Genomic DNA, 20745 nt, shown 5'->3' with positions numbered 1-20745 from the left:
AACTCAGGAAGCTCATTCCTCACATTCTATATTCTGAGTGAGATGCTGTTCCTGTCTAAGGCTACCTTATATATTAGCATATCATCAATCTTCTTTAATACAGTGGCTATCTAAAAACTGTCTTACTTCCTCTCCTAAAATTAGCATTTCACTTTTTTACCTAAATGCATAACTCCCAGTTGTTATAATCCATCATTGTTGAAAGGTTTTTTTCCTACGTCTTTGTTTCTGAGCACCTTATAATCCTGGGACTTTGAAAGATACTGTATTTGTGAGAGGGGCTTGGGTTAGGTTTTTCACAGAAGTCTTTTCTCCAAAGCTAGCTTTTTTATTAACACATATATTCGACTGCAAAGTACAGCCAGATACTCAGTTACATCAGTTGTAGTTTGTAACACTGCATGCTTCTCAGATGGATACATGGAAAGGAAAAAGATGGTCTCTTTATTCAGATGAACAGGTTAATACTACTGAATTTAACCTGAATGTTCACATATTTTTAACCTTTTCATCTCCCAACCTGGTGAATTTTCAGACAAGTTAATGTCCCACGTGACATTATCAAGAGCTACTTTATATGTTGAAGTGTCTTAGCTAAAGAGCATTAAACTATTTGTGTGTACTAAGCCTAAACAGGACCTGCCTATCCCATCCTGATGGATATGCATTTGGAAACCCATCTGCTTATTTGCTTCCCTTCACTTAAGACAAGGTAGTTGCAAATCTTCACCTGTATTCAAGAAATTTGTTCCCACCTTGGCTATTCACTATCTTTTGTTCTATTTAGACCGTGGTTTTCAGTCATCCTTCCAAGGCTCAAGATAATTTTCAAATGAGCCCTTTATAAATTTGCTTTGATCCCAGTTTTGGCAGGCAGCTCCTGTCACATATTTTGATTGTTACTTTACATAGAGGTCCCCATACAACCCAGCCAAAGAGCGAAGAAGAGGAACGGCCTCCAAATATGGCGAGAGCGGAGCTCCTTTCTGGAGCGGTTTAGCACATCAGCACGCATAAGAATGAAGAGAACTGGAACAAGTTTTAAATAATGCTCTAAATAGAATGTGGTGAAACGTTCAGAACTTAAAACTACTACAGAAAATTGTGAAACAGATAGGATAACTAAGTCCCCATTAGTAAATATAATCATGTGCAACTCTAGCAAATAAAGGATGCTTCAACTCTCTGAAATTATGCCCAATGAAACAAAGGTTAAGCATAAGTCTTTAACATAATATTTGGTTTATAAAGAGCTAGAAAAAATTATACCATCAAACATGAAGGAAGAGGGTTTGTTTTTTTTTTAATTATTTTTTTTTCTCCCAAGCTATTATACTGGACACTTATAATTGCTTGCCAGAAAAAACAGTTTTCAGTATCCACCAACTGAATCTTAATTCAGATCACATCATTCTTTTGCTTTTAATTAGGATTATTTTATTTCTCCCCACTGCTGTTGGCTGCTCCTTTCATTTAGTCTCTCAACTTAAAATTCATGCTACTTCTCTGTATTCTGTGTGTGGATTATGATGAGGCCAATTACAAGAAGGTCTCAAACTGCAGTAACATTAATCAAGTGAACTTGATTAATACATGCATTAATACATGTATTGTAGCCAACAATAACTATTTCACATTGTTAAAGGCCAGATTATTTATACAAGTCTTTAAATAGGAAAATATAAGGAATGTCTTATTCTGGAAATACATAAGCATGGCATTCACATACTTCATGCTCACACAAAAGTCAAGACCACATCTCTCATTGTGTTAATATATTTTTTTCCATAATAGCAATAACTAGCACCTGTTGTAATGCGACTCCTATTCTCTTGTCTTCCATTTTATAAACAAAGGAAAGCAAATTTGATGCTAGCCTCTTTGATAAAGGAGTGCTTTGGGCTATATGCCCAAAAGTAGTTGCACTGCAGTTTAACCCAAAGGTTTGTACAATTTATTTATTTATTTAATTTAGGAAAATCTCAGTTCTCCCAGAGCTCATTATTAACTTCTACAGTACACAAAAGAGTATATCAGATACTTTGGCTACGTAAATTTTGGAAAGTAATAATTTGTGATCTCACAATGTTACTTTACAAATTAAATATCTAACTGTGGTAGCTTTCGAATCCTAAAATATGGGAGCTGATATCTATAAAGGAATCAAAACTATAAACTGCATAAACACTTTGAATTGCTTTTTGTTATACAATTGTAATGATTTAGTTTAGAAGAGCATGTAAAAATTCCTTAAAAATAGTGCATTGAAGAATGTTTATTGAAATGAAATTCTATGCACAAGGCAAGTCTTTTTTTGTTGTTGTTGTTAAAGTGACATTTTGCATCTTGTGATTGTGTTCCTTAAAAATAAGTACTAAGTAATCTACAATTAGCAAAATATAAGCATGTTTAAGCTATGAATTGTAAGTTAATGAAATAAGCTACTTTAATGAGAAAAACTTATTACTAGGAAATAGAAATACTTACAGCTTGAGAGTCAGCAGCTGTTTTTAAAGGACGCCATTAAGCTGCTGTTATTTGGACAAAGCTCTAGCCTCGAAGAGGCAGATTTTCTTAACGCATTGTACAAGTCCTTGGCAAATTGCAAAATCAATTCATTAAATTTAAATGGAGACTCTTGGTGTTTTCTGTAAAGATGTCCCAGGGAGTCAGTTTTCAAGGAATCCCTAATGTAAGCAGCAAGTTGTCAGAGAAGGGGACATTCATCACCTAAGAAGGCCCCAAATTAATCATTTAAAGAGGTGCTATGACACATTTTGGCGTTGTACTTGTCAAACTCCACGACGCCCTGAGCCAGTCACCCACTTCAAGCACCAGTAGAGGCATTCTGGCCAGCCATGCGCTGCAGGCCCCAAATTTCATCAGACATTTATTTATACTTATTTATACTTATATAAGCATTGTACAATGTCTTAAAATGCCATACGGTTTTCAATGTACTACGTGTGGTAGCCTTCCATCACATTATTCACTATGTAGAACAGACAAGAGAGTAACAGCTTCCTTTAACAGCTAGTCTCACTCCTCTCTCTCATAAAATGGCACTAGTACAAAATAATCAAACATTTCATTTATTAATGTGGAATGAGAGATTTGATTTTCATCATGCCTTGTAACTTTACTAACACGCTTGGTGTTATACAAAAGGACAACATTTCACAAGTGAGCTGCAGCTGGAGTTTGCACAACACCCCCTTAACAACAGATTAAACAACTTAAATATGAAAATGAAATCCTGATTTTTACCCTGTATGGTTCCATAAAGAACTGACTCCAAATAACTTTAGGATATATGTAACTGAAGAGAGACAAATTGTCCATAATAGTCCTTCTAGTTTACATCTAAGTATTTTGATAGATTTTTAACTGCTAAACTATTTTTAAAGTGTCCTCGAAAAACCTGTATCAGGGAGTTGAAATATTAAATAGTGAAAACTCAAAGACCAACTCCATGCTGGGGAAACTGAAAGCTTCCTAAGGAAGTTGGGCTTTTATCTTCTCAACAGAATTACAGTTGGTATTGACTAACAAACATCATGCCTCTGAGGCAAGGAAATTACACGGGCTCTATTTTCAAATGGGCACAGGAGCTGAGAATGAAGTTACCATCTGTGAATCACAGATGAAACTGGTTTTTAATATGCAGCATGGTGCTTTCAAAAAGCCCCCACCCTCTTCCTCTTCTGCCCTCATTCCTAGTCTGCTCACCCACTAGGAAAGCTGCAGTCAGTGAGACATGGGGTTAAACAGGTGATGCAGATCTGCAGAACAAACTATGTGTAAGTACACATACGTCTCAAAATTTGGCCATGATTTCCTACAACCATGACATTTCATGGATAACTGAAAAAGAAAACCCCTTTAGAAGCCTCCTATCAAGTCCCCAAAGCGGTTCAGTGTAGGACCTGGTCATGCAGCTAGTTAACTGCAAGGAAAGGAAGCACATCCAAATGAATTTCAAGCCTCTTCATGTGACTGAATGAACTACTCATAAAATTCTTCTCCTCTGAGCCAGGACTACCCTTTTTATCTCCTTAGAAGCCAAGGAACTACAAATGTGCAGGGATAGACTTTGCTGTCTTGCTGCCTCTAGGAAGAAGAAAAGAAGACATACAGAAGCATCTTTTGCTGAGAACAGCGTGTTGAAATGCTCTCAGGAGCACTGAAAAAGTATCTGTGGGGCAAGGAGACGTCAATTTTCTGCCAGTCTGGCTGGGTTCTACTCAGTCAAGCAGAATAACAAAATCTGCAGTTTGTCCTCATGCTAAATGCAACTCTGAACTGCAGGGCCAAAGACCTAGCAATGCTCACACAACCAGAGAATCAGAGGAACGGTGCATTTGAAAGAACTGCAGCTGTCATATAAAAAAGACATACATTTTAGCACATTAACAACGTGCCCCTTCCCCCCCCAGTTGGAAGATTTGGACACTACTGAAGGGATCTCCTACAACAGCTACCCTGCATTTACCTTACATGTAGAACTGTCCTTAAGGAACTAGCCCTCCCTGTGACTTGTGAGTTTAAAATCTTGGTCCTAACAAACACGTATTTAAGTAGGGCTTAGAAGTTACATGCTTTGCATAACACAGATTAATATCACAATTCAAGGAATACCGTGGTAGTGCATCATGGTGCTTTATTAGTGTTAGACATGCATTATTTTTTTTTTTTAATGGACAGAAATTAAAATATTAAGATAACATTTAAATCAAATTAAAGGAGCGGAAGTTGCAATAATGAAACAAAAATAAAGTTTTTCATGCATTCTAAGTTTATAGTTCTCACATGTGCATATAGTTGTGATTCTGTACCATTATTAAATTTAGACAAAGTACCATTGATTGCACAAGACAAAGATCAACCTTCAAGTTATAAGTAATGCTCATATCTTTTATCAACTTCCTGTATAACCTGGATCTTCAGCTTTTTATAGCACATTGTAATAATACAAGACATCTGGAAGCTTCTAAGATGAATAGGAATGGCTCTATCACTTGTAATATACAGTGGCTTCTTCGATGTATAAATTGTGAAAGATAAAGCAAATGCCCACTATGCTTTAGAAGACCATGACTTTTTCAACAGAAACAAATCTTAAAATCCTTCATAAACAGATTAAAGTGCTACCTATTGCATATCAAATACTTCCAGTGCCTGTATCTAGATTTAGAAGGTATAAATCCCTGAAAATAGGGTTTCATTCTCAAAGTGCTGACAGACCCTTAAATCTAGCATCATGAATACAGCAGCACTATAATCCTTCACCACAGACTTCAAAGAGAGGAAGTTAGTCAACATGCTTTAAATATCGCCATTTGAAAATCATACAGCTAACGCCTCTATTGTATCTACAACAGTAATGGATACGTAAACAGCAAAAAAGCAGGAGCTTACTTTACATAATTGATACAATAATTTTTCTTTAAAGCTGGAAGTGTAAATAAACCTCCAGTGCAGCAGTAAACATATTAAGACAACAGTTCTGTTTGTTTTAAGATGCTTCTAAGAAAGGGCATCCTGTACAGAAAGAACTGCACACTAGTACCTAAGGAGCATGAGTTTCATTAGGTCCCCACATCATGAAACCTTTCTAAATGCAAGGCAACATTTTCACAGCTGGAAAATTACAAATAGTTCTTGATACACAGCCAACAGCAATAAATGTAGTTATGTATAATCTAAGGAGAATGCTACATTCATTAGTAGGTGGAAAACCAAGCTAAACATAAAATACAGCAGCAAGAGGTAACATACATAAATACTAAACATCCTTCTTGAAGAGCAGAAAGTTTTGTTACTTGCAAAATTAAAATATGGCCTTTGTATTTGTTCTTTAAGTAAAGTACATCGCTATGAGCAGAGCTGTTTTGAAGGAGAATTTCCAAGTACATTGTGTGCATGGATGAACTTTTATGCTAATTTTTGGCAGAAGAGATCGAAATAATGTAGAGATATCCAAAATTTTCATCCCTACAAGTGTAAAGGGCAAGAAAAACTAATTGTAAGTGGCGAATTATTAAATGATCAACAAGAAAATTTACAATTTTATCATACAGGAGAAACAATTTTTTTTTTCTTCAACATATACATTACTCTGTATGAAGTATTTTCATTTGAAAGCTGCATTGTTCATCAAACACAGGTGGGGTGAAGACGCTTTTCAAAAATAATCTCAAAACATAGAAAAATATTAAAATTTGCTTTCTAAACAGAAAATTACATGTGTGCAATCCTTCCGGAATTGCTCCAAAGTAGCTTATATCTTTAGTCATAAAAACTCCATAAAATATTTTCAGAGTTGTAAATGTCCCATTCTGCCTCTTTTGGTATCTTTACCTTTTCCTAAATTGCATTTGTCGTTCTCCTCTCTTTCTTGACTAACAAAAGGTGCTTTTATTCACTTATAGATCAGATAAAGGCCTGATAGCACATTCAAAGCCTCACTAGATTTCTTCACTAATGCACAAAAATTGATCTTTTCGCTACCTTTAATCTGCTTATCATTCCTGGTATGCAAATATGTCAAATGATGTGCTTTTAGTCAATTATGCAGTTTGATATTCTACATTTACATTCTAAAAGAAGTGATTTCAGAGGTGCTAAATATAGTAGAGTTTCATTTTAATAATTATAAGTTGGCTTGCAAGTGAAAAGTCATTGGAGCATATTCTCTGGTTAGTTTACTTGTTAAACCCCATCAATGTGTATGGTTTAATCATCACGGATAGCACAGATCGTCTCATAGCGTACCAGTTAGTTTTAATATGTCTTGAATTCAGAACAACTGCAAAACAATTCCCCATTTACAATATGAGAGAACCACTTGCCTCAGCCAAACATTCAAAAATGTTCAAGAACTTTTATGGAAATACTGAGTAACTGAAATACATCTTGGTGTAATTAGGAAATTAAAATCTAATTGAGTGCAAAATCTAACTTCCAACAGTAAACGTACCATAACTTAGTACATAACCTTTGGCACTTTGAATATATTACAACAAATCTATAGTCATTTAGACCTTGAGTGGGTCAAAAGAACATTCATATGGTTTACGAGGTACAGAACTTGATAAATCCTTCAGTTGTCAAAAGAGAAATTACTTGAAGTTGGCCTCTTTCTTTGTCCCAAATGTCTAAATGCACTACAACTGGTAGGGCTTGACTGGAATTGCTGAGGCTCCATGCAAGCAAAATGACCTACCCTAGTGGATCCCAACGTAGGGCTGAGAATACTCAAACTACATTAATGTTAGCACTGGGGGATAGGAGGCAGTTCCTAAAAATGGAAGAAAATGAAAAGAACAAAGACGAAAAGAAGAAGGAAAAAAAAAAGGAAAAAAAAAGGAAAAAAAAAAAGGAAAAAAATGAAATCTGGGAACAATTGTACCACAGAATTTTTTGTCTAAGAAGAATAATTCTGCGCTGTCATAGAAAACTAACATTGTCAAAAGCATTAAGAGAGAGAGCAGAACTTTTTCAGCTTTTCCAGATGACAGTTAATCTAGATATTACCAATCTTTGCAGATTTAAAAATGAAAATATAGATCTTTTATATCTGAAAAAAAAAAAACAGCTATTACTTGATGATACAAGAAAACAGATCAGGTGTAGAAAGAGGAAGAAAAGACAGTCATTCCTTCCAAATCCGAATCTAAAATGTTCCCTGTATTTTTTTAATACCTTGTTCCTGTTTCACAGCAAGAGACTGAGATGCTTATAAAGGAAATTAAAATTAAAATCTACTTATGTTAATATTGTGAGGATTCTTCTCCTACAGTATTTTCCCATTATAAGTTCATCACGATATTTTGCCAATTTATTGAATAACAGATATCCTTTTCATATGTCATCTTACAAACAATTATTAAATGATCAGGAAGACTTTCATTACATTCTTCTTTCATTTGCCTCAATGAAAACTGACTTTTAAAAGTACTTACAAGTAATACAGATCTTTTTTTTCTTCTTTTTTTCCAAATGATAACCCTTTCTAAGTACTCTAGACGTGTTTCAGCAACACAGCCTAATTCTAAAGGCATATACTTTGTTGCCTTAAGTTTAAAAACCCGAAGAGACATATATCATGTAAAACTCAACCTTAAATTGAGTTGGTTATATACTTGCAGAATTATCATGTCTATTTAAGTCAGTCTGTTCATTTCTCCTATATTTTTACTGTAGTAGACTGACTGAACAAAGTATTCTTATCTTATTCCATACTTTTCTCCCATCCTATTTCTGACTCTATTAACACTGCTCGAAGTACTTTAACATATAAAAAGGCATGCAATAACTTCATACAAAAAGATCCTCAAAATAATCCTGTCATGAGCTCACTACCAAAGTTCAATCATTATACACAAAATTCAGCATTTAAGTGTAAAATAACTGATTCCAGCATGTGCCATTAGTGAAATGGCATGATATTTTTTACATTGTCATACAAAAAGCACACTGTATACAGTACAGCATTTACTCTGCAAAGATTGTGCATCACTGTTTTCTTCTAGCATGTGTAGAACGAACTGCATTCCATTGCAACAAGTCACACTTCGATTTAGTAAAGCATACTACACTGGCTTGAAAACAGTGGTTTTGATGGCATGCTGTAATATCAGAATTGATATATTTGCATAAAACCAATAATCGGTTGAGAAAACATTCAAAACAGCACAGGCTATTCCAGCTGAAACTGCCACACAGTGAACACTAAGCCATCATATAAAACTGCATGGACATATTTCATGTGCATTATTTACTCTACTGTAAGTATGGTGTAGCTAAAGGTATTTTCAAGAAAAAAAAATGTATGTAGCTAATCCAACAAAACATTACTTTTGGCAGACCCTGCTAGTGTTTGGAATTTAAAAAAACAATAAAATAAAACAAACAAAAACATGCCATAGTTCTGTCTCCCAGTTTCTGGAATTTCTTAGGACAAAAGGAATGAAAAGAAGTCAAAATGTTGAAGTGTTATTTCCTTCCACTAACGTATTCAGCAGAAAGTACCATCAAGGGTCACTATCTTAGCTTTTGGAAAATTTGCCAGCTTTTCGAGAAGGTTCATATGGCACTCTGAGAATGCTAGGTGTTTCTTCCATTACTCGTACAAGAAGATTATCAATGTAATCCTCCAGTTCACGAATATGGGTGTCCTTCTTCTTAAGTTGCTCTTTATGTTTTACCAGCTCCTGCAAAACCTCTTCATAGGTAAGGTTACGGTATCCTGCAGTGGCATCAAAAGGATTTACATCCTACAGAAAAGTTAAAACAAAATAAAAACAAACAAAAACAGATTTTATTAAACAGCTCATTGATCTGAACAAATTGTTGCGTTTTCATGTATTTCCCACATACATGTCCTAACAGAAGCCACTTTTCTTCTACAATATACCTCCATTTGCTCTAGAGCTTTTCCCTCCAATAACCGCACTGGAGCAAACAGCTGGAGACATGTTGCTCAGTTTGAAATGTTTCCCCCCACTATCATGTCAGCAAAAAATGTTGTTCTCAGAAAGACGTATCCATGGCTTGTGAACATCTGAGCAGTAACGCCAAGAAAGGTTAGCCGGTCCATTTTGGAAACCAACTACATGGTAACATTAATAATAATAGAAAAAGAAAAAGAGAAAGAGCCCTGAGAATTCAAGCCCAACCATAACGTTCTTGAGTTCTTGCCTTTTGAGAATATTATAGCAAAACATTTACTTAGCTTTAAATGACATCAGCCCTCATCTGTCTTTCATATTCTATTTTTAGTCATCAGTGGCTTGCCAGACCTTGGCCTCTGAATCATACATTACAACTTCCAATTCTAAATCTCAGGTGAAGTTAAAAGGCTGCATCTCATTTGCACCAGAGCACTTAAGGCAGAAATGTGTACTGCTAAAAGATCTGTCTTGCTTCCTTCAAAGCAGGAGGGGCACAGAATTAAACAGCAAAGGAAACAGAGGTGTTTCAGTAATGACGTCTGCTGACTCAGTAAATACAGGTACTAGCAGAGATGGACAAATTAGTCCCTGTAACAAAGGGCAACACGCGATCCAAAACACTGCACACTCGAGTGTCTTGTTCTGTGTTAAGAAGAAATCGCTGTGACCTTAAGGAACCAGATTAGGAAACATTTGTAAATGGATAAATGAGAAAGAGATTCTGAGAGTCAATTCATAAAGGTATTAGCACGATGAGACGTGAAAAACAGTAAGTTTTCTCTGATTCAGAAACTGAAAAAAATCAAAGATAGGGAACCTCTAAGTACAATCATCTAACCTCTCAAATCCTGAACTACCAGGGCAGCAGATGAACACAAGATAGCTTTTGTTTACAGTAGAAACTCCTCATTAAAAATGATAAAGCATGCACAGCTAGGTAGCACAGCACATAATCAAGTGTTCAGACACAAGTGTTCTGCTTCGTTCCTTTTCTTCCCATACAGCTCCATATTTACACATTGGCATATGTCAAATCATTAAAACATGCAGGTGGTCAAAGTTTCCAAATAAACCTAATTAGAAGTGATGGTGTACTGCAAATAGGTTGAATTACGACAGATCAATCAGCCTCTCTACATCAATTATATTCTAATAGCAGCTCCTGAAATTACGTGCTTTTAAAGATTTCTCACTACATTTGAGATATTTAATGTCACGTTTATGTACTTGTATTTAGTATCTTAAACTTACGTTATCAAGTTGCAGCGTTTTACAGGATCAATAATTCCCAGGTTATAAAAATGTCTACCTTGATGAAATTTATATATTGGTTAGTAACTGATTTCCAACAAGTATAGAAGAGAAAATAGCTTCACTTTGTGGTTGTTAGATTTTTAACACATTTTCTTCCACAAGAAGGAAGCTAAATCTTATCTTTACAGAATTATTTTTTTAAAAAACATTGAAAAATACATTAAGACTTCAATGTCTAAAATATAGGGTTTTCTTCATTTTCTGATTTGGCAAAGGAACTGGAACAAAGATGCAATTATGTTTTTAATTATTATATAAAGTTTACTGGAAAACTGTGTGTAATACATATGCTTTAAAGATGTGTTGCCATACACATGCTCTACACAGATCTTTTGAGTGAATAACTTATCACGTTAAATATACAAGAAAATTCTAAAATGCCTTTAGTACTTAGAAATAAATATTGTTAAAACTAGGAAGATTTTAGATGTTCAGTTTGAACAATTTAGTAACACAAATATATAAGGAGCAACTATATCCTTACAAAAACAGCTACTAGAAATTTAATTCAAAATATTAGTCTTCTAATAAAGTACTTTTAAAAAAGATTTTAAATAACAGGCTATGCAAAGAAGGATTGCCTCAGCTACAAATTCCTACTGGGGCGCAAACGGACATCCAGAGGAGATGGAGGAAGTGGAGTCAGATAAAACAAAGGCCTGGCAATCTCTGATCATCTCTTTATTGTTTTAATGAGGAATTCTGCTCTGGGAATATCATCTAAGCTACTTTCACATCTTTTGTCCTACTTACTTCATCTTCCTTTCAGTTCTTAATTAGGCCTTAAAGAGCTCACACTGCCCTTTCAACTGGCTACTGCTCCCATTCAAGCACTGCTTTCAGAGACAGGTGTTGGCACCAGAGTAGAAGACATACAAACATAATTACTAAATGTGATGCACAAGGAAGAAATATAATAACTTGGTGAGGGCTATTATTGCAGAACCTAATAATAAATTACTTCAAACACCTTAGAAAGCAATCTTGAACATTTTTAAAAAAAATCAAATGGTTTCATTCAAAACTATGGTTGAGATATAGCTTCTTCTCTCCTAATTTGTATTTTGTATTAGATGAGCACCACCTCATAATCCTGCAACTGACATTTAGGATAGCTGCTATTCCAAAAGAAAAATCATCAAGGATTTCTTTTACCACCTTTAAATCCTTTAAATAAAACAATTCACATATTATTTCTTAAAAGAATTATAACGATGCTTTTACCAGCAATAAATTACATGATTTGCAGTAGTACATTTGCAAGCACACAGAAACTGTAATTATGGTTACTTTACAGACAATAGCTGCAAAGTTAAATCAATTTTTTTGATGTTGTGTTTTGTCAGAGATTAAGTAGCCGCCTGGTAGCATTCAGTTTACTATCTGATCAAAGGCAGCATTCATATACTCTGACATCTCCCACCAGTTACTTACATTATGAAAACTTGGGTGTTTATAATAACATCAAATATTATTACAAGTCATTTCCATAAAGCAGCGAAAAACAAACAGTACAAAGTCATACTTCCTTGTGAAATTTGTTTTCTATATATTTTAAAGATTGAAAACAAACCCACGTTTAAAGATTTGATCTATTCACAGAACAAATTCTAGTAAGACCATATTTTCTTGCAAACAAAGACATTGTACAGTAAATCTATGGACTTTGTTTTGTCTTTTCTTTCTTAGTACACATTTTTAGATACCTTTAGAGTCAAAAGAGTATTTTGAATAATAACTTCTAGTACATCTATTTTTAGTGTTTTCTGCGAGGCTGTTTATTTATTATTTGTGCTATTAATCCTGCCACATATCAGTTCATTTCTTCCATTTGGATTGGCCACTTACAAATGGTCCTCAGGTCTCAGACTTTAGTGATAGGAAACACCTGCTAGGCCAGCTAATGCCTTGCTGCCTAATACAGGGTTACTCACCTGACTACTCTTCTCTAGAGCTCTCTGAAATACCCCGGTGTTGTTTTTTTTCACTGTGTGTGTAAAAATCTAATTATCCCTTTCTTCTCTATATCGTAACACCAGAAGTTATCCAAATATTTTGCACATTTCCAAGTTTATTTTAGGCCTCTAATTTTCCAATTAGATTCTCTGGAAACATCAATCAAAGGCAAGGAGAAAACAAACAAACAAACAAACAAAACATAAGCATTTCCTTATAAGAGGTTCACTAAGAATAATAGCTCATATTGTGCTGGGCACCAATTAGTCGGTATTTGCCGATGGTTTTCCATGATACTTCATAACTCACCATTGTTTTCCTGAGGTCCTCATTGCCAGAAGGATTCATATTAAAACTGTGGGGAAAACAAACAAACAACTATTAAAGGTCCGTTTATCTGAACAAAACTTCTACCAGAAATTACTAGTAAACTAGGTGTATTAAGTGTACAAAGTATTTATGATGATTTATTTACCTGATTTGTGAAACTTATTATAATTAGGACAGTATTCAAAGTTAATGGAAAATTTTGTTCACAATTTTTCCTTTCCTTCTGGTCATAAAATTAGAGTAAGCAATGCTAAGATATTACAGATTGAGCTTCATTAGCTCTTTGATTATTTCAAGACTTACCTCAAGCTTCTAAGCAAAAAAAAAGAGATACTTTAAATGAAATATTCTGGAAACAGGTCCCTGGGATGAGGTTGTTTAAAAAAAAAAAAAAGACGACTAATGTGTGTTGCCAGTTTTCACTGCAGCTGCCAGAGGAGAAAGGCCCTTCAGAAATTCCACTGAGGTCACCAGGTTAAGTTAGAGCTGAAAAGCTATCTTGTATTAATAATATTTATTTTACATATAAAATTGAGTAAATAAACTATTATCTTGTAAACATAGAGATTATCTCACACATCCAGAAGGCAAAGCTATTTCACGATTTTGTTGTGTTGAGATGCTTTTCTTCCTCCTTTTTTCTTCCTCAACTACAAAAGGGCAGTAGATATTGATAAAAGCAGCCATTGTCAAAGTGTCAGACCCAAGAATCAGTCCACTGTTCACACGGGTTGATGTAATTATTTGCAAATGTCTTCAAAAATCAATGCTTGCTATAGCAAGTTTCAAGAGAAACTAAGTCTTAGAGAAACCGTGCTCAGAATTTGGATACAAGTCAGAATTTGGACATGACTCACTGATAATATTTACTTGGTAGCATCATAGTAGGCATCATTCCTTCACATCACAAAGCCTACCATTTAGTCAGGTTGTACGTATTGTCTGTCAAGGGTAATGTCTGTTGGCAGCTTCTAGAAAACAGATCTCTATAGTTGGCTGCATTGAACTGGTAACAAGCTACTACGAATGCTACAAAAGCTTTTATAGACTTCAGATCGTAATGAGTTCATTTCTTTCCTATTTTTTTTACACTAGAGAACCTCAATGGCCTAATACTAATGATTAGTTCTACAGTCAACAAGCTGGTACATGAATACAAATAAATTAGTAACAAAATACTGCAATCTTAGTCTCTGGTTAAAAAAGTAAGTCCAAAAGTTACACAAGTAATTGTACACCTTTTTTATAATTTTAAATGTAGCTTAAAGGAAGGAATTTTGTGTCCATCACTCTTTGTGATCTGAATTTGGAAGCCATGTGTTTCATCGCGTAAAAGTGGAAGAGACACAATACATAATAAAACATCAGTTAGTGTACTTTTTTGTTTCAAAAGTAGTCTTTTGCTCATAGAGAAGCCCAGTGAACCATCTGCCAGACTGAGGATATTAGATGAAGATTGGATTACATGACCAGTCACAACCAGAAATAAAAAGGTGTCTGAAGAATCAAGTTCTGGCTAATTCCCATTGTACCTGTTTGTAACAGTGATCTGAAGCATTCTGCTGGAGTTTGCTGGAGAACGGTTTTGAATGAGGGGCCGCTTTCATCGGGTATTGTCTAACCAGCGAAAGGCAGGAACCCTCCCTCACGGCCTGCCTTTTAGTTGCACACTGATGTGTCAAACCCATGATGAACTTGTTTCATTCATGGCTGCCTTTTGTGATCCGAGCACAAAAAAAAAATGAGTTAACTGAACTGGATCGAATTAGCTTGGTGAAAACCAAGAATGTCTCTATTTAACGAAGTGTGGCGTTAATTTGGGCTATCTTTCTTTTGGGACTGTTTCCTCATGTTAGACAAGATATAGAATAATGCGGCCCGACTGCTCAACTGAGCGACTTTCTGAAAGGTTAAAACAGCAAGATCTTTTACTGCACTGAATGACTTTATGGTTTCTGCGAAATAACTTCTGGGACTCTCTTTCATAGCAGCAGCTTAAAAGAAAAGGGGCGGTCCTGACCAGGAAAAGTTACATATGAAAATTAGAAATATAAATCACTGCCAATATGGACTAATTTTTTTTCAACTAAAAACGTCTCTCGTTTCTCTAACATTGCAATTACAAAAGAGTACATCCGCCTATTTCACGTGAAGTAATTTGAATACCCCTGCAGAAAAAAATGAAAAACTATTAAATGCAATATTCACCAATAAAACCCAAATCCCATGAATACTCATATTTTAGAGAGATATTTGGAAATATACTGCTTCTCAGTGAAGCAGGAAGAAACAGGTGCTGAGATTGCGTCTAACATTTTCAAGTCAGATTGTCTAACTAACTGACTTGGGAGCTCCGTGGCCTCGCCGAGCCTCACTGGGTTTCCTGCCAGCTCTTCCAGCCCGAGGTGAACGTGAGCAGTTGCAGACTCTCCCAGCTGCACCCATAATTCACTGTACAAGAACCTTTTAATACCTTGAAAGAGCATACTGTAAAATTATGAATGCACACAGCCGGGGGAGTTACAGATATTGTGCACTGAAATTAACAAGAGCATTTAGTTTTGCATTTAAATTTCATCACAATAATACACAACCCTTCAGTTATCATCCTACTTGATCACTTGATAGCTCATAACAGATTACAGAAAACACACCTCTAGGACTACAGCCCAAGAATTGCACAATGATCATAACCATCCTTCAAGCAACTCTTTTCTCAACTCTGTAAGAGCATTCCAAAAGTATTGATCTAAGCAATAATATGAAATCGTGTCATTTTTTACTACATTACCATCTCAGCACATAGGCAAGTTATAGTCCTGTCTCTCTTTTTTTTTCCCCCAGGGCTTGATAGATTTGCAGGGAACTTTTGCTATGGAAAAGTTTGGGAAAAAAAAAAGTTTTTAGATTGCAGTTCACTGTAAAAAGAGACTGTAAAATAATGGCATGCTGACTATAATTACTTTCTCAATTATGTCCAAGCTAAACCTGCTCAGTTTATAAGTAAAAAGATGTTTCTTTCCTAACAAATGGATTTTCTGCCAACTCCCCTGAGAACTGAAGTCAGACTGGGTTTCTCTGGCTCATGCATCATCAACATTAGCACTGTGTGTACCTCCCAGGTGTTACATCTGATTCTGATGCCTGCTTATTGCATGTACCTTCCAACCTACACAAACTGGCCTGACTGCTCCTTGCTCCTGTTTCCTTCATCATCTCAAGGAACGGAGTCATCTTCTACCTCTTCTGCTCATCCAGACAGGCTGAGAAGCCTCCCTCTCCATGTCAGGGTCACATTGCAGGTCCCACAGCAATTGGTATCAGGAGGTCCATAGATCTTCTCTTACAGCTAATAAACTTTCACTGTCTGATCACCTTCAAGAAATGTAGGAACTAGTAAAAGAAGGCAAATCACATTGGCAGGACTGAGGAAGAAGGCACAGATTCAAGATCAGCTGCAGTAAGATCGAGAAGGTGACTGACCAAGCACGCCACCCAGCTTCCACATCCCCTCTAGCCACCAGCGGTACAATAGTCTCATTCAATCTAGCACAGAAATTCATCATGCCCCCATTTCACTCATCTGGGAATTCAATTATTTGCCTTAGGAGTTACTTTATATCAGATATTTTCACCACATTAAATCATATCCATTATTTTATTACAACCTTGTCTTTATATGTTTACTGAACAGTAAAGCTTGCTAGAATTTCTGTGTTTTATTAGCTTAGATTTCAGTTTAGGTACGTGAGATGAGAATCCTGCCCTATTGCCATGTTGCTGGGGGGAGAAAAAAGATGAGAAATAAATATGGTATAAAATGATAATGGTGACAGACATACTGAAGTCTGATTCTAAGTTTTGGATGACTACATCATAATCATAACAAGCATATTATTTTGTACTTTCTTGCTATTTTCCTTAAATGCATTTTGTTAGAATCACATGAAACCCTCATGCTTCTTTCCTAACACCTCCCCTTTATGAGGCAGTTTCATAGTTACATTCCTGGCTGATTATTTGCAGTTTAGGTAGGAACTTCAGTGGAAACATTCCAGGAACGGTGTGAAGGATGCACTCCTCCAGCACTACCAAGGTGAAGCACTGCAAGAAGAGGAGCCGCCCACTGCTGAGCCTTCCCTGAGCTCTGTGCTGGTATAGCACTGTCTGGGTTATCTATTGTTAAGATTAAATGTACCTCGAGTTGAAGATTTATCACAAGCTCAAGTTTATAATTGGAGTTTTTAATTTTGTCTTCTGAAGTTTAATGGTAGTTAAAAATTCAAACATTAGGACTAGTGGCTGCTTAAATATTTAGCTTCTAAATGCCTAGAAATTAAAACCATGCTTATTTTTTTTCCCTATAACTGATTTAACCATTTTAGTGCCTAAACCATTTACTCAACAACATAATGAATGGGAATCAGGCTCCTAAATTATGCTTTATGGAAATCATATTTTCCTAAGGAGCAAAAGCTTTTTACTTATCTTTTGTTAATCATATTAGTTATATGATCACTGCTTTGTATACTATTAGAAATTAAAACTAGGATACTTACATTAATATTTAATACTCAAAGTATTGAAGTATTATATATGAAAGTATTTCATATATTGTAAAATATCCATTGTATCAATGTGTTCAGTGTGAGCTTTCAGTTTTGTTTAATTCAGAACATCTCTGTACAGGTAATTAGCAAAACTCTACCATGGTCATTTTCCGTTAGTCTAAAAATTATTCTTCTTCCTATTTACTTGGTCTTTGTCCTGTTGCTTATTTTTCTTTGGATTATCACAACACACATACCAGCAACTTGAAATGCTAAGATACAGTTTAAGTTATTACCAATGTACTAGAAAAAAAACAAAAGAAATGAATAAAATCAGATACAGTTAATGAAATTCAGAAACTGAGTTTTCCATAGAATATTATTAGCCTGCTGTGTCTGGCAATGCAGACATCACTTTAGACTCTGAAAAGGAATGACTGTCACGTCTGGCAGTTAAGCAAGCATATTGCCATTTCTTTCCCAATCAGATTCTGGGGAACATCACTTAAGACACTTTGCTATATAAATTGTCCTGCTGTCGAGCCATGCTCCGAAGCCTTCTGGAGTTTGTGTAACCCCAGGAGGACACACAAAGAGCATCAGTTTTTGTTGCGATCGCTCCATTTTCTTAATATTGCTAAGACGACTCATGCCAAGAGTTAACTGGACCAAAAATCACACACTTTGAATGCAAGATGCATTTTTATTGCAAACCATTTGTTCCCAATCTACATATTCTTTACACAGACTCCTTTGGAAATGACCTGTTCATGAGCGGACTGCTGCACTCTGCGGAGCCCTTCTGATAGCAGAAGGCTCCATGAAGATAACGGAGATACAGACTCAGAGTGCAGTCCTTGATAACGGTCCTGAACAAAATGCACTTCAAGGAAGCAACCTTTCCTCTGGTATTTCTCTTTATATACATATATATATCAATCAAATGTAGAGCAGTAAAAACACTACAATGCAACTATACAGTAGCACAGAAGCTTTCAATTATAAAACTTGAATTTAACAAAAAATAATTGCTACATACTCTTGTAAGGGAGAGTTATACTAAATTTATTATGGCTAGCTATGCTAAAGAACCTGAGACAGAAGTGAAGCACAGCCTACAGTGTTTGACTTTCCTCAATGACTGCACCAAATAAACTGTTTGTAAAGACTAACAGCAACTCAAGATATGACAACCCTTAAACAACACAGCCTCAGCACTTTGAAAATTGCATTGTTTTGCCTGAAATGACACATATTTTTGAAAGTGTTTTGTTGGTGGTGTTTTTGATGCTTTAAATAAAGGATACAAGAGCACAACTACATTACGCAGTCATTCACGTATCTGTAAGAAAACTAAGAAGCAGATATAAAAGTGCTAAGGTGGATCCCTAATTTATGCATATGTATAAACATCTTCATTTGGAAAACAGACATGAATCGGGATCCACAACAGGCTGTGGCTGGTTTTGAGGCATCCAACACTGCTGGAGACAGATGGAGGGAACTGGAGGCATGCAGAGCTGCACTTGTGAGCTCTATCTGATGGGTAGCCTTCTCCTTCCAAAAATGTTGATATCTATCAATTGGTATCTATCAATAATGGACCTTGTATTTGCCCAGAGCTGGACACATTATTCATGTAAATTCACTCATTAGTCAGGTCTTACAAGCTATCTAAACCCAAATTGATCTTAAGCAGTGTACTCAACCAAATATTAATGCAAGTTTTGGAAACAAACAACAGTTTAATATAAAAAAGTTAATAGTTTTAAGCGTTTAAATGTTTCTGCTTTTATTAGGCAGCTGTGCTATGGCTAAAAAACTCATGAATTTTTATCCACAAGAGACCACTAAAGATCCTCTGTAATAAAGGTTGTGCCAGCACCTCTATTAGGAGACCCTACTTATACGGATCTGTAGTCAACCAAAAAAAATCACCAATAACCCTGAAGTAAAACTTTGCATTGAAAATTTGAGAATGATTTTTGAATGCTTTTATTAATAAAGAAACTGGATATAACTGTTCAATATTATTTTAAAGCAAACAGAACAGGCAGTGCATTCCCCCTTGGGACACGTGATATGCATCAAAGCCTTTCAAAAAAGATTTCACATGGCCTAATGTGCACCAACAGTTAATGAAAGCTTAAAAAAATTGTCATTCTGCAGGAAGAACTTTTAAAACAGTGTTCGTAAACCTGACAACTAATAAGAAGTCATTGCTGGTAAACAGTCTGTAGCAGAGTAATACTAAGTACTAATATTTCTAATTGTAGAAATAGTGGGTAGTCTCTCTCCAGGAATCAATTGCTCCAACCCATCCTAGTAATGTCACAAATAATGTGATCATTGATTTGTGGCAGCTTTAGGAAAGATTTCATTATTCTCTCATCACATGGTGTGATCTTTCTAAATCAGATACTAACCGTCTTAGCAGGACAAACCAAGACTCCCTGCATGACTTCTCTTGGTTTCGTAGATTCTTGTTACCTCTCATATACCTGTCATGTATTTGTTTTGTTGATTGAAGGATGTGCTACTGACAGCTTTGCCATCCTGAATTAACAAATATTAACAGTCTAGAAAATAATTAATGCATTGCCATAACCTATCAAAATTCTACCTAGCAATGATCACACGACTAGAAATACGTGTAGTCAAACTTCAATAGAGAACTGAAAAAACTTTCAAGAAGAGCAATGCAGTTGTGTGCTGTTCTTAAAACATGACATGCTAACACCAGCAGATGAAACAAAATTCTGAAAATAGTGCAGTTTACCTAATTTCATTTTTGAATAAGCGAGAAGTGCATGCTAAAATGTCTGAACAGACCTTATTGCTCTAGCAAGCACAGCTATAAACTCATTAAAGATCAAATTTTCTAAACAGGGCACAGGAAAAAAAAAAAGTGAGATGTATTGTGCACTGGAAAAGGGTGACATGCTTTGTAAGGGACTACACGGACATTACAACCATTTGCTCTGATCGGGTAGTTTCTGGGGTTCCATTTCCATGGAGCTGTGTCCAGTAACCATGCCCATCACACATAAGGGGCAAAGCTGAAACCATTTAGCAGTCATATAACGTTGATGTTCAAGTTATTGCACTAATAACTTATCTTCACTGTGGTTGGAGCTAAC

The 20745-nt window shown here is 35.5% G+C and overlaps 1 protein-coding gene across 1 annotated transcript in view; it reads right to left on the bottom strand.

Annotated features, from left to right (window-relative positions):
• Positions 1-4643: 4643 nt before the first annotated feature.
• RAB11FIP2 (RAB11 family interacting protein 2) overlaps positions 4644-20745 on the bottom strand; it is a 35951-nt gene continuing 19849 nt past the window's right edge. The window contains exons 4-5 of the mRNA XM_013195594.3: positions 13035-13080; positions 4644-9278 (exon numbers count right to left, since the gene is read on the bottom strand). Of these exons, the coding sequence (XP_013051048.1) occupies positions 9051-9278; positions 13035-13080 (274 nt within the window). The 3' untranslated portion in view covers positions 4644-9050. The remainder of the gene's footprint in view (positions 9279-13034; positions 13081-20745) is intronic.

The sequence above is a fragment of the Anser cygnoides genome, chromosome 7 (assembly GCF_040182565.1).
Source record: "Anser cygnoides isolate HZ-2024a breed goose chromosome 7, Taihu_goose_T2T_genome, whole genome shotgun sequence".
NCBI lineage: Eukaryota > Metazoa > Chordata > Aves > Anseriformes > Anatidae > Anser > Anser cygnoides.
This window is presented reverse-complemented; position numbering and strand designations above follow the sequence as displayed.